Source organism: Lactuca sativa, chromosome 7, assembly GCF_002870075.4.
Source record: "Lactuca sativa cultivar Salinas chromosome 7, Lsat_Salinas_v11, whole genome shotgun sequence".
NCBI lineage: Eukaryota > Viridiplantae > Streptophyta > Magnoliopsida > Asterales > Asteraceae > Lactuca > Lactuca sativa.
In genome coordinates, this window is record NC_056629.2 from 33,951,796 (window position 1) to 33,967,557 (window position 15,762).

Genomic DNA, 15,762 nt, shown 5'->3' on the forward strand with positions numbered 1-15,762 from the left:
TTTTTTACTTTCAAAAATTGGAAAGTACATGTTGAAAAACAATCAGGATTGGTGGTAAAGTATCATCGCATGGATAATGGACTTGAGTTTTTCTTAGAATAGTTTAATGCCTATTTCTAAAAGGAAGCATAACTCAACATCACATGGTGGTCCATACACCTAAAAGATGGTGTAATCAAAAGGATGAAACACTATAATGGAGAAGGTCTGATGTATGCTTTCAAATTCCAAGTTTCATAGCCCTTTTAGGCGGAGATTGCCTTGATTGTTTGCTATATTGTTAACCAATTGTTGGATGAATTAGAGTTTATGTTGGAGATCTGGATACCCCTTGCATCGTGTGAACATTTTCCGAATTGATATTTCTACCGTATGCCTGGGTTGTAAGAAATTCAGTCTATGATAAACCAAGAGCACACTTACGAATCTAGGGACAGATTCGTAAGCCAGATTGTTAGAAAGATTCTATGTTCATTTGAAGAAAAGTGAGCTAATGATTGTGTCCGTCTTCTCAAAGAGAAGACCCATTTATATATAAACGAGATTTAGGGTTTGCCTCTTAGGGTTGCCGTCATGGGTTCCTTTGGAAGCAAGTCAGAAAATGTGGAATTTAATGAGGAAATCAAGGGTTTGCAAAACTGACTAATTTCGTCAATTTACCATAATCACCCTCAAGAATTCGATTTTCCTACTATGTTCCCATATGTAAAATTTGGAAGCTAGGGGCTCTTCCCCTTGGATCCCGCTAGGGGCATTGCCTCGGACCCCTGACTTGCCGTTGAATCGGATTCTAATTCAATCTTATACATACGTGCACTCCGTACAAACCCATACATATATTAGAATACAAATTATAAAGCCCCTTAGCTCACATGTTAGTTCCAATTACATAAAATCACATGGTGACACTAAAATCACCAACACTAATCACCTTCACATGCAATTGAGAAGAAAACTATGTTTGAGTTATGATCCACGAAAGCTACAGATTACACACAGTTAAAACCTTTTTGATGTCCAACTTATGCACATGTTAACAATGGAAAGTCTAAAACTAATGGCAATAAAATTTTCTTTTATTTGGGTACAATGACAATGTATATAACACTTTTCAACACTTGAAGACCCACATCAAAACAATGTCGAGCTGGAAATAATGGAATAAGAATGGGAACAAGGCATATCAATGCCTCTAGAAGCGACTTACGACATCAATGACTATGAGGATAAGGATGAAGACGAAGATGAATACGATGGTATTGAGGAGACCCTATGAAGATGAACTCAATGTAGAAGACCCCAAAAATGAAGAATATTTAACAAAATATTATAACACTTTATTATTATTACTAGTTTAGTAGGTTAGTTTTGGCATCCAAAACTCTTCCATTTTGATGTTTGATGTATTTTTGAAATATTTTAATGAAGTTATGTTTCATTTTATGTTATATGTGGGTGCTTATAAATTTATTTAAAAAAAATTAAAATGTCGGATCAAAATGGATTAAACCGATCCAGAACTGCTTGTGGAAAGACCGGTCAAAACCGAATTTATGCAAACACATAAGTATCTTTTATGTACTGCGCCCATGGGAGTGTCCATAAACATTTAGGTCAAATGATCTCTATAAATATGTCTCATTGATTGTAATCCTAATATATATTAAATGTTTGTGTATTGAAGATTATCAATAAAAATTCTCTAGTTCTATAGTGGACGTAACTTGATTACTCTAATAAAATGAACCTTAAATCCTTGTGTTCCATCTTTTTATGACTACAAACAAACCGAACGTTCGACGGACTGTTCGTGAACCGTTCGGCGGGAAATTCATCTATGTTTGTTTATTTAATAAATGAGCGAACATTAACAAAAATACTCATTTGTTTAGTTAAACGAACGAACATAAATAATGATATTGTTCGTTTATTTATGTTCGTGGAATTTTTTTATGTTGTTCGTTTAAGTTTATTTATATTCATTTAAGTTTATTTATGTTCAATTGTTTTTTAGTATATTCCTATATTCATATATGTTCAATTGTGTTTGTTTATCTTTATTTGTTTATGTTCATTTAACATGTTCATGAACATAAATGAACGAAAATGAACAAAGCAATTTCTTAAATTAACAAATATGAACAAAAAAAAACTCGTTCATATATCCGTTCATATTCGTTTGTTTGTTCGGCCAACTTAAACGAATGAACATGAACACGCATTGTTCGTGTTCGTTTACAGCACTACTTGTTGTTTAGCTTTTTAATCTCATATCATCTAGATAATTATGTATTGTGTGCATTTATCGAAATCCTTAATCTTAACATCATAAACCTTAATTTCGTTGGAAAAATAACGTTTGTGTTTCACACCAGTAGTGCTTTCATTTTTTTTAAGTTGAGAAACATGTCTCATTAGTAGAAATCATCCTTGAATCACAAGTTAATGTGCCATAATTGGCTCTCAAATTGACCCGCTCATGATATCCCATGACACATGTCTTTTTTGAACGTCATATTTCATGTTAGATCTGTTTTAAAGTCAAACAAGTCCAAACTGACTAAACCAATTTTGATTTAGGTTACAAACCTTATAGATATCTAGTGTCACAACTTGGATTGATTAGCACAACTTTATCTCTACTTTATCTTCCTAGCTAAATGGTTTTTCTAAATTATCGGCTAATAGTTAGAAAGAATTCGGGAATGATTTGTAACTTTTTAAAGTTTAGAGGTGAAAGCAAACATTATTTCACAGTTTTGTATACATTTACACCTAATTCGGGGTTTGTTGCAAAATTTCTTGAGGGAAAGCAGCGGAACTTCGTTGCTGCCATGGAAATGGTAGAAGAAGGTCAAAATCAACCAAAAAATCCTACAAAACGGATAAAGTTTGAAGAAATCATGGAGGAGGGGGGAGAAGATCGAATCAGTGCATTGTCAGATTGCTTTCTTTTTGAAATCTTGTCTGGTTTACCCACAACAAAAGACCCCATTAGAACAGGCAAGCTCTCAAGACGATGGAAACATCTTTGGACTTGGGTACATACTCTCGTCTTTACAGACTCAGGTCATATTTTACCGCGGTCCAATTTGGTTTCCTTCGTTGACAATCATATTCGTTATTCTATAAGCTGTAACGTTAACGAGCTTAATTTAAAGTTACAGGGTAAATTTCTATTAGATCAAATTTTTGTAATTCGTTCATGTTTTACTAAGCTGACATTAGAAGGCTGTGTATTTAATCCGTTTGCGACGATTAGTTGGTAAAATCTTTAGAGTTTATGTATAATCTGTGGGAGTTTAGATGAATATTTGATTGAAAATATATTATCAGGGAGTCCTGTATTGGAAACTTTGGTATTAGATCGTTGCTATGGTTTTGGTTGGTTAACGCTTAATATTACTTCAAAAAGTGTAAAGAAGTTGGTGTTATTTGGATACCATGAACCTGAATACGATTATGAAGGTCTTGAAGATATTCTTGACATCAATGCTCCTGATGTTTTATCACTAACAATCAAAGGTGATCTGGTGTTGCTGAATCTTTTCGGTAAATGTGTCTTCTTTAGATGAAGCTGAGTTAGATTATACAAACTTGTGGCATTGGAAGAGAATGCTGTAACGACGTAAAAATTTAAAATAATTTTTCATTTTCCAAACAACATAAAACTCATTTAATATTCTCCAATCTCATGTTCAACAGATGTCATCACAATAAAACATATCCCAAGATCACAAAATACAATCCTCGGTCAGTGTGTACGGATCATGTCGGCGCCTTCCCGCGATCCTCGCTAGTACCTGAAACACATAACACATAACACTGTAAGCATAAATGCTTAGTGAGTTCCCCAAAATACCACATACAACACATAGTAGCCACTCGAGGCTATAACTCTGTATGACCCTCTGGTCAATGTGTCTCAGTGGGACCCTCCAGTTCCATAACTCTGTGGACCCTCTGGTCCTAACTCTGTGGACCTTCCGGTCCTAACTCTGTGAACTCCGAATCATATATAACACAAATCACATAGCAATCACATCATACAAAAGCATACAAGATACTCTTTCACATAACTCTAATTACCACTCTAGGTAAAATAGAGTGAGAAGACTCACCTCGGGAAACCTCGAAAAATATCGAACTCGAAATACTGATCTAGCCTCCGCCTAATCACATTAAGTATTTTACCTCTAATTAACTATGATTCTCTAAAACTAGACTAAACCCTTTCTATAATCTATCAGAAGGGGGAAAAGACCATTTTACCCCTTCAATAGTCCAAATGTCCAAATGTTGACCAAACCCTAAAAGTCAACGAAAGTCAACAGAGGGCAGTACGCGGCGTGTACTAGCTCTTGTACGTGGGGCGTACTCCGTCGATCCAGAATCGAGGTCTCAAACCCTTACACGGCGCGTTCTAAGATTTACGCCCAGCGTACTCTCAGTTTCATGCTCTAATTGAGTTTTGGTCTTAAACGGTTAAGACATAAGCTCAAATTCCAGTTCTGACTATTCTAAGGCCACTTAATCCATAAAGTTGAAACCTTTAAGCCTTTGCATAGCTGTAAAGGTCTCCAATCACTCTAAACACCTTTCCTCTTTCCTCATTAAGCCAATAACTCATGCATGACTTAATGTTCACGTCCAATATTGGATTTTTATGAACCTACAACACATTTTACACTTGAATAGGGCAGATCTAAGCTTATGGAGACCCTTTGCTTATAAACTCTCCACCTTGGAACCAAAAACCCTAAAAAAATGGGTCCATAAAGCACAAATCAACAATGGTAAGGAAAGCTTTGAGCTTTTTACCTCCAAATGAAGCTCCAAACTCTATAGAACTCGGATCTAAGCTTGTCGTCCAACTTCTGGCTCCCACAATTGCCTTCTCTTCTCCTTCACCAAAACAAAAGGGCACTTTCAAGCTTAAGAACACACACACAAGCTTATAACGGGTTTTTGCTCTCTTAGGGTTTCACTCACTGCAATATGGTGGCTGGGGTAAGGGCCTTATCATTCCTTTTATAGTCCTCAAGTCTCATTTAGGGTTTTGCATCTAAGCTAGTTACGCCCATCGTAACTTTGGTACGCCCCACATACCTAATTGAGTCCGCGTCCAATTTAAGCGCATGAGTACGCGAATCACACACTTCAGTACGCCCAGCATACTCATTTGCAACATTTTCCACTCAAGGTCTAAAGTCGACAACTTGGTAAGGAAGAAGGGTTAAATGGTTGTACCTGAATTTCGGGTATTATAATTCTCCCCCACTAGAACCAGGCTTCGTCCTCGAAGTCTCATACCGTAAACAACTCCGGGTGCTGCTCCCGCATCTCCGACTCCGACTCCCAGGTCAGCTCGGACTTTTTCTGATGTTGTCACTGGACTTGAACCAGGGGCACCTCCTTGTTCCTCAGAAGCTTGATCCTCCGATCCACAATTGCGACTGGCCTCTCAACGTAATTAAGGTTCGCATCTATCTGAATATCCTCTAGTGGCACTACTGCCATTTCATCGGCTATACACTTCCCCAACTGAGACACGTGGAAGGTATCATGTATCTGTCTCAACTCCGCGGGTAGCTCTAAACGATGCGTCACCCTGCCCACCCTCGTGGTCACCCTGAATGGACCAATGTACCGGGGCTCCATCTTGCCCCTCTTCCTGAATCTAATAACTCCTTTCCAAGGAGATATCTTCAAGAGTACGAAGTCTCCAACCTGAAACTCAAACTCGTATCGTTGCCTATCCGCGTAACTCTTCTGGCGACTCTAAGCTGTCAGCAATCTCTGCCTGACCTGCTGTATCTGCTCGTTCGTTTGAAGCACTATCTCAGTGCTACCCATCACTCGCTGCCCTACCTCTCCCTAGTAGATAGGAGTCTGACATCTCCTCCCATACAAAAGCTCAAAGGGAGGCATACCAATGCTCGAATGGTGGCTGTTGTTGTAGGATAACTCAGCCAATAGTAGGTATGTGTCCCAACTTCCTCTGAAGTCTAATACACATGCTCGAAGCATGTCCTCGAGCGTCTGAATCGTCCGCTCACTCTCTCCGTCCATCTGTGGGTGGTAAGCGGTGCTAAAGTGCAACTTCGTACCCAAATCCTCGTGGAACTTCTTCCAGAACCTGGAAGTGAAACGTACGTCTCGATCTGACACAATCGAGATTGGCACCCCATGCCTCGACACCAACTCCCTTACATAAATCTCCGCCAACCTCTTTGTGGAAGAGCTCTCACTGATAGCAAGGAAGTGAGCGCTATTTGTCAGCCGGTCAACGATCACCCAAATTGCATCGACACCGCTCGCGGTCCTCGGCAATTTGGTGATGAAATCCATAGAAATCTATTCCCACTTCCACTAGGGAACCTCAAGTGGCTGCAACTTGCCGTGTGGGCGCTGGTGCTCGACCTTAACCGTACGACAGGTCAAGCACCTATCAACAAACCACGCCACATCCCTCTTCATATAGGGCCACCAATACTCTCTCTTCATGTCTAAATACATCTTAGTGGCCCCGTGATGGATTGAGAACCTCGATCTGTGCGCCTCCTCCATTAGTATGGTATGTGCCCCGCTTGCAAACGACACCCAAATCCGACCCTGAAAGGTCAAAAGCCCTCGGCTATCGGTAACGAACTCAAATACCTACCCAATCACCCGCTTTCTCTTGCGGTTCTCCAGTCTCACTGCCTCTGCCTGGGCTTCTCGTATGGTATCCAAAACCAGAGTCATCACTATCATCCTCATATAAATGTCTCGTATGGGTCACTTTCCACCCTGTGGCTCAAGGCATCGACTACAACGTTAGCCTTGCCCGGGTGGTACATGATCTCGCAGTCATAATCCTTTACCACATCCAACCATCTCCTTCGGCGCATGTTTAGGTTGGGTTGATCCATCAAGTACTTCAAACTCTTGTGGTCCGTGTATATCGTACACCGAACCCCATACAAATAATGATGCTATATCTTGAAGGAGAACAGCACTGCCCCTAACTCTAAATTATGGGTGGGATACCTCGTCTCATGAGGCTTCAGCTGCCTCGATGCATATGCTATCACATGCCCTCTCTGCATAAGCACCGCACCCAACCCTGATATTGATGTGTCACAATACACCACAAAATCCTCCATCCCTTCTGAATGGGCTAACACCAGGGCTTCGCATAATCTCTGGTGAAGCGCCTCAAATGAGGCCTGTTGCTTTGGACCCAAACTAAAAGTCACGCCCTTCCGGGTCAACCTGGTAAGAGGAACGACAATCTTGGAGAAATCCTTGATAAATATCTAATAGTAGCCGGCCAACCCCAGGAAACTCCTGATCTCAGTGGGGGATCTCGGCACCTCCCATCTCAGCACAGCCTCAATCTTGGCTGGATCGACCAATATCCCATTCTGGTTGACGAGATGCCCTAAGAACTGGACCTCTCGTAACCAGAAATTGCACTTGGAGAATTTGGCGTAAAGCCTCTTTGAACTCAAAACTCTGAGAATCTCTCTCAAATGCTCCTTGTGCTGCTCCATGGATCTTGAGTACACCAGTATATCATTGATGAACACGATTATTGACCGATCTAACATCGGCCTGCATACTCTGTTCATGAGATCCATGAATGCTGCCGGTGCATTGGTGAGCCCAAAAGGCATCACCACAAACTTGTAATGCCCATAACGAGTCCTGAACACCGTCTTCGGGATATCCTCATCCCGCACCCTCATCTGATGATATCCGGACCTCAAGTCAATCTTGGAGAACCAAGATGCACCCTGCAACTGATCGAACATATCATCGATCCATGGTAACAGTAATGGTTCTTGATCGTCAACTTGTTCAACTCTTGATAATCAATGCACATCCGGTGTGAACCATCCTTTTTGTTGACAAAAAGGATCGGCGCTCCCCACGGCGAGCTACTTGTTCGGATAAACCCCTTCCCCCAACAGCTCCTGTAGCTGCGAGGATAACTCCTGCATCTATGGCGGTGCAAGGCGATAAGGCGCTGCTCCCGAAACTAAATTGATGCGGAACTCCACCTGCCTCTCGAGAGGCACACCTAGAAACTCCTCGAGGAAAACATCCTGGAACTCACGCACTATTAGAACATCATCAACCGAACTAGGCCTCTTTGCGGTCACTCATGTGTCCATCACATAGGATATGAATCCTTTACAGCCCTGCTGTAAACTCTGTCTCGCTCTGTCATCCGAACAAAAAGCTGACCCTGATCAGGTACCCTCGTCATACACCGTAAGTACTCCCCCACTAAGGTCTCGTATCGTCACCAGCTAGCACTCGCAGTCTATAACAGCTCCAAATCGGCTCATCCAATCCATGCGCATAATGACACAAACGTCCCCCATCGCGATCGGGACCAGATCTATCGGAAACTAAACCCCAATGATCGCGAGTATACATCCTCATATCACATCAATAGCAGACACCGCTCACTCGTCAGGTATAGAAACTCGCAGAGGTCGACTCAACACCTCTCGTCAGATACTGATGTGCTGACTAAACGCTAATGACACGAAAGATCAACTCATACCCGAGTCAAATAACAACAAAGCAGGTACAGAATTCACAAGAAAAGTACCTAAGCACACCACAATATAAGCACAAAATCTCAAACATAGCAATAAAAGATAAAGAATACATACCAGCCATGACGTTGAGCGCTGCGTGGACCTCCTCTGCTGTCAACTGGAAGGCTCTACCGCGAGCCTTTAGCGCCTCGGCCTTTACTGGCCGACTCTCGGTAGCTTGTACTACAGCAGGGGCAAATCTCTGCGGTGCACTCTGTGCTGATCCCCGCAACTAGGGACACTCAGCCTTCCGATGTCCGGTCTGATTGCAGTGAGAGCAAACTGCAAATCCCTTAGGGAAATCCTTAGCCATGTGCCCCTCCTTGCCACATTTGTAGCGAGACCCTGCTCGACAAATCCCCTCATGACTCTTGCCTCACTTACCACAAGTGTGGCCCCTCTGGTTCCCTAATCTCGAATCGGTGGGCTTTGCCGACTTGGCTGCCGACTGGGGACGAGCCGGTCGCCGATCCCTCCCCTGAGTCTCCGCCTCCTCCCTGGCCTGAGTCTCGAGCTCAATCTCTCTCTTCTGAGCATTTTCCTGGAGCTCGACAAATGTACGGTATGTCGAGTTCGCCACGAACTCACGAATGTCTCTCCTCAGTATACTTAGATATCGACTCATGCGTGCCTGCTCAGTAGACACATGCTCAGGGAAAAACATTGCCCTCTTGTGAAACATCCTGGTAATAGTAGTAACAGACTCAGTACCCTGCTTGAGGGTCAAGAACTTCTGGGCCAACTGTTCCCTTTCCATCGGGGGAACATACTCATCACGAAACATTGTGGTGAACCTCTCCCAGGTCACCATGGTAAGCTCAGCAGAAGTGAAATCCGCCGTCACGAACTTCCACTAGTCCTTCGCTCCCAAGTGAAGCTGGTTCAGCGTGAATCGTACTCTTAGATGCTTCAGACATGAACACGTGTAGAAGCACCCCTCAATGTCAGAGATCCATCTCATTACGACTATCAGATCCTGAGTCCCATCAAACTCTGGTGGCTTCATGTTGCTGAACTCTCAGTACAACAACGAGTCACCCCCCTGTGGCTTGGCAGCAGCGACGGCCGCGGTGGCCGCAACAACAACAACATCAATAAGAGCAGTGTATTGCTCATCAAAGGTCTCAATCAGCGTGGTCTTGATAGACCCAAACATCTCCGGTATCTCAGCTCAGATGGCCGCAACCACCTCCTCATGAACCATCCTACGAATCTCCTCATCGCTGACACCGCTGCTCTCTGGAGTGTGGCGCGTACTGACCATAATGACTCTGAAACACAACACGAAAAAAATCAGAGACCCGCTCGAGTATCCTCGCACTCGATCACTCAACCCTACCTGTTCCTTAGTACCTTAAGGACTCTTACTTGGGCTGCTCACTGATCCGGTGTTTCTAGTAGTACGGTCCCTATACTACCTTTCACAACGCATCAACATTCACCCCAAGTCCTCCTCCTAGGATCCCAGATCACAAGTACTCTATATCTCGCTACGCACAGGCTACTCTCTAGTAGGCCACTCATAGGCTCCACACTGCTACCTACTCGCTCTCGAAGTATCTCATAGAAGCAGTAATCTCCTAGGCTAAGGCATTGCAAATCAGGCCACTCTAGTCCTAGATATGAATACCTAGCCTACTCTAGCATGCATAGCATATCACATAATATCTCATAGCACATAATGTAAGGGTATTTTAGGAAATCACCGTTCGGGCACTGGTTGATCGTACACACTGCTCCTTTCTGTTTTTCTCAAGGTCTTTTACTCTTTAGAAAATTTGTTCCTTTTTGTGAAAAACTTTCTCAAATCCTCAGTTTGAGTTCAGACACGCCCGAAAGTGCATCTGAATCCCTCAAACCAAGGCGCTGATACCAACTTGTAACGACGTAAAAATTTAAAATATTTTTTCATTTTTCAAACAACATAAAACTCATTTGATATTCTCCAATCTCATGTTCAACAGATGTCATCACAATAAAACATATCCCAAGATCACAAAATACAATCCTCGGTCAGTGTGTACGGATCATGTCGGCGCCTTCCCGCGATCCTCGCTAGTACCTGAAACACATAACACATAACACTGTAAGCATAAATGCTTAGTGAGTTCCCCAAAATACCACATACAACACATAGTAGCCACTCGAGGCTATAACTCTGTATGACCCTCTGGTCAATGTGTCTCAGTGGGACCCTCCAGTCCCATAACTCTGTGGACCCTCTGATCCTAACTTTGTGGACCTTCTGGTCCTAACTCTGTGAACTCCGAATCATACATAACACAAATCATATAGCAATCACATCATACAAAAGCATACAAGATACTCTGTCACATAACTCTAATTACAAACTCCAGGTAAAGTATAGTGAGAAGACTCACCTCGGGAAACCTCGGAAAGTCTCGAACTCGAAATGTTGATCTAGCCTCCGCCTAATCACATAAAGTATTTTACCTCTAATTAACCACGATTCTCAAAAACTAGACTAGACTCTTTCTATAATCTCTCAGAAGGGGGAAAAGACCATTTTACCCCTTCAATAGTCCAAATGTCCAAATTTTGACCAAACCCTAAAAGTCAACGAAAGTCAACAGAGGGCAGTATGCGGCGTGTACTAGCTCTTGTACGTGGGGCGTACTCCGTCGATCCAGAATCGGGGTCTCAAACCCTTACGCGGCGCGTTCTGAGATTTACGCCCAACGTAAGTCTCAGTTTCATGCTCTAATTGATTTTTGGTCTTAAACGGTTAAGACATAAGCTCAAATTTCAGATCTGACTATTCTAAGGCCACTTAATCCATAAAGTTGAAACCTTTAAGCCTTTGCATGGCTGTAATGGTCTCCAATCACTCTAAACACCTTTCCTTTTTCCTCATTAAGCCAATAACTCATGCATGACTTAATGTTCACGTCCAAGATTGGATTTTTATGAACCTACAACACATTTTACACTGGAAAAGGGCAGATCTAAGCTTATGTAGACCCTTTGCTCATAAAGTCTCCACCTTGGAACCAAAAACCCTAAAAAAAATGGGTCCATAAAGCACAAATCAACAATGGTAAGGAAAGCTTTGAGCTTTTTACCTCCAAATGAAGCTCCAACCTTTGTAGAACTCGGATCTAAGCTTGTCCTCCAACTTTTAGTTCCCACAATGGCCTTCTCTTCTCCTTCACCAACACAAAATGGCACTTTCAAGCTTAAGAACACACACAAGCTTATAACGGGTTTTTGCTCTCTTAGGGTTTCACTCACTGCAATATGGTGGCTAGGGTAAGGGCCTTATCATTCCTTTTATAGTCCTCAAGTCTCATTTAGGGTTTTGCATCTGAGCCAGTTATGCCCAACGTAACTTTGGTACGCCCCGCGTACCTAATTGAGTCCGCGTCCAATTTAAGCGCATCAGTACGCGCAGCGTACACTTCGGTACGCCCAACGTACTCATTTGCAACATTTTCCACTCAAAGGCTAAACTCGACAACTTGGTAAAGAAGAAGGGTTAAATGGTTGTACCTGAATTTCGGGACGTTACAAACGCGTAGAGAAGAGATGCTTAAAAGATTTATACTAAATCTATCCCATGTCAAGGAGCTTAAAATTGGAAGTTTCTGTTCTAAGGTGAAATTCCTTTTCCTCTGACAATTTATATCTTTGTAAAAATTATATAATCGTTAGCTTTATTAGTACTTTATTGTTTAGCCCTTGATAAAATGTACATTTTGAGTGTTTAGCTAAAAATGCTTATGATTATGATTTCTGATTGTTTAGGGTCAAAAAAAATAAAGAAGGTAAGTAGTTACTGAATTAAAGATTGACATTTAACTATCATTAGCTCCTATCAACTGGTTATCTGCTTCAAGTCCTGGTTATCACTATGAAATTGCAAATCCAAAATATGCATTGCAGAAGAAATCCCAAACAAACCCACCTAAACATTCTTATTTGTTAATCATTAATTATTATAAGGCGTTTTCTCATTATGCTGTTTAAAACCCACTTATGGAGCATGAGTGTCTTTGCTTCTGCTTCTTAGGTTTCTGTCTGTTACTTCTTACGAGATGTCATAGCTATATTTTCGTTTTCTTTATTCATGATTAATCATACATGTAAATATGCAATTCATGATTCTAATTTTTGTTGTCCTTTCCACCTGTATTGTTTTGTTTGTAGGTTCTGTCTTGTTTAAAAGCTAAAGGTTTCGTTGTTCCATCAAATATCAAGTTTCCTGATGGTTTTCATATTGAGTCTGCGTGTGAGAGTGAGAGCAATTCAGAGTGATTCCGTGAGATTAGTGATGCTTTGGATTCATGTTTAGGGATTATTGTTATTGTGAAATACTTTCATATTTCTTTCTGTTTGTTTTTGTAAGGTTTACTTGGGTTAATTGGGTCCTCTCATTTGTGTTTTGGATCATTTCTTATTTTAAAGTATTGATCAATCTACTGTTTCTTGTGATCTTTAGTCAATGGATTATTAGTTGTTACTCTGATTCATTTATTTTCGTTTAGAAGCTTCGTTTTTGTTTGTAATATCCATTCTTTATGAGTTGTGGCATTTTCTTGAGCAATTCGAATGAGAAATGATTCGTACACAACAGTGTTTCGCCATACACAACAATTTATGCTTTATAAAGTTGTACAGTACAACATTTTAAAGTACCAATTGTTGTGTACTGAGAAAATTTGTTGTGTACAAATCATCTCCCAATTCGAATAACAATTATAATGTTTTTTATGTAGTCTTCCAGACAAGTGGTTATGAAAAGTTACCTAACATGGACTTAATTACAATTGACTTAGAGTTTCATGCTTCTTGTTTTGGTAAGCGTGTTGTTATGCAATGATATATTGGGGATATTTTCCGCTAGTTATGGCTAACCAACTATTTTGAATCTACCCAAATAACCATTAATTTTTCACACTTTAATGTAATCAACCTCATACTTTGTACTTGTTATACCATTGTGACTCGTATATACATAACAATTATCAAAGTAAACTTTACAAAATATCCAAATTTCGTATCTACATGACAATTACATTCAACGTAACAAAGATTAGTAACTAAAAGTTATACCCAAACAACAATTCATTAGAATATTGTTGGTAGTATATAAATATATGCACCACAAGGTCATTTTCATATTCATTCTCGAATCATGTAGCAACTATTTCAGCATAATCATCCTGATTGAGTCTCATTAAACATAGATAATATGGTTTCAACAAAAAAGAGTCAAATATGAAAAGTTCAATTACATCATAATATACTTGAATAAGTAAGTTTAGATACCAATAGAACTCCATTTGTATGCATTCAGTTGGAATCACGGAATCCACTTCTATGATTAATTACTAGTGGTTCTTATTTACATGGATATCATAAATTGTCTCTGTTGGAATGGAATCAGTGATTCCAATAGATGATCAACCAAGAATTTCGTCCAAAACAACAGGCTGTTTGAACCAGTTGATGAAGCTGCAAAAAAAGAGTAAAGAACATTAGATACTCAACTCTTTGTCAAATACCTAAAATACCATTCAATAAAACCAAAACTGATTATGGACACAAATCAGTGCTACCAATTTATTCATAGTGAGTGATTATAAGGAGTTAAAGAGAATAATTAGGGCATCCTACATTTTCAAGTCGTTAAAAATCAAAATCATATAGCTCAAAATCCAAATTGTACACCGAAAAACAACAATGTCTGAGTCAACCTGCCATCAATTGTAACAAAGTAGCAAAGCAATCAAAAAGTTCAAGAGGTTTTAATTTCCAAAGATATTCTGCAATGTTGATTTTTATTAGACATTGATGATTTTGAAGAGATAATGAGATCTATATAGAGAGAGGGATCGATGAAGAGAATTTGAATTTTAAAATTTGTAATTATTCATAAATACGTCCTCAATTTGTAGTAGCCGGTTTTAATGTTTGATTTCTTGAGATAATTAGTATTCTTTGCATAACATATTGTATGTCACGGTTTTAATGTTTGATTTCTTGATATAATTAGTGTTCTTTGCATAATAGATTGTACATTAAACATTATAATTAGTACCTTCTAAACTTTTAATATTTAACCAAAATATTTTATATAGTAGTAGTATAAATATAGTATATAAAACAGGTATACTCTCCAAACGATGGAAGCATCTTTGGACTTCGGTTCCTTTTCTCATTTTCATTGATAATCACCTGGTGTCCGATTTTGTTTCGTTGGTCAACAAAACCCTGACTCAATGTAACCAACTGAAGCTCAAAAGCTTCAAATTGAATGCCTCTTATAATACCCGATTTAACTCAGAGTTCAACAATTGGATTCGTTATGCTGTAAGCTGTCACGTTGAAGAGATTAACTTAAGCTTATGCAATACGGGAAACGGAACTGAGTTTGTATTCGATCAATTTTTCTTCATCAACACATGTTTTACAGATCTGAAATTATCAGGCTGCATAATCAATCTGATTGGGGCAATTAGTTGGAAAAATCTTAGGAGTTTGCGTATTTCACATAGGAAGTTAGATGAAGAGTTGATTGAAAACATATTATCTGGTAGTCCTCTATTGGAGACTTTGGTATTGGAATATTGCTATGGTTACAGGGTGCTCAATATTACTTCACAGATTGTTAAGAAGTTGGTGTTATTTGGATACGTGGATCTTGATGATCACTACTAGAAACAAGGATTTTAGAGACGGACGAATCCGTCGCTATTCCGTATTGCGATGGATTCCATAGGTAATTTAAACGTGGCTAATGACTCAGCGAGGGTTTTAGCGACAGATCAATTTTTCCTTGCGACAAATTTAGCGACAGAATATCCGTCTCTAAATGTCACTCAATACGTTTACCCAGGACATTAACGACAAAATTTGTTAAAGACATTTTGTCGTTGTTCTGTCGCAAATTTCCCTGATCAGTTTTTTTCCTGTGGCTAATCCCTTGCAAAGTTCATATACTAATTTTTTTTTTCCGTCGCAGATTTGTCGCAAACTTTAGACATGATTTTTTTCCCATAGCTAATCCCTCGCAAAATTCATAAATTAATTTTGTTCTTTTGTCGTAAACTTTAGACATAATTTTTTTCCTAGCTAATCCCTCACAAAATTCATGCATTATTTTTTTTTTTGTCACTAATCCGTCGCGAGCTTGTAATTTTAT

At 39.9% G+C, this 15,762-nt stretch overlaps 1 protein-coding gene across 1 annotated transcript; it reads left to right on the forward strand.

The window, feature by feature from the left end:
• The first annotated feature begins 1,186 nt into the window (after positions 1 to 1,186).
• Positions 1,187 to 15,278, forward strand: LOC111880642 (F-box/LRR-repeat protein At5g02910-like). Its single transcript, XM_023877064.1, has 4 exons — positions 1,187 to 1,256; positions 2,758 to 3,003; positions 3,337 to 3,552; positions 14,905 to 15,278. Exons 1-4 carry the CDS (start codon positions 1,187 to 1,189, stop codon positions 15,276 to 15,278), a joined length of 906 nt encoding a protein of 301 aa, XP_023732832.1.
• The last annotated feature ends 484 nt before the right edge of the window (positions 15,279 to 15,762 follow it).

What these genes read in the sequence shown, in the direction of transcription:
- LOC111880642 (XM_023877064.1), top strand. Translation starts at nt 1,187, where the DNA reads ATGCCTCTAGAAGCGACTTACGACATCAATGACTATGAGGATAAGGAT. An exon ending in AGACGAAGATGAATACGATG is followed by an intron (nt 1,257 to 2,757) that starts GTATTGAGGAGA and finishes ATTATTTCACAG; the next exon opens with TTTTGTATACATTTACACCT. An exon ending in AAAAGACCCCATTAGAACAG is followed by an intron (nt 3,004 to 3,336) that starts GCAAGCTCTCAA and finishes ATATATTATCAG; the next exon opens with GGAGTCCTGTATTGGAAACT.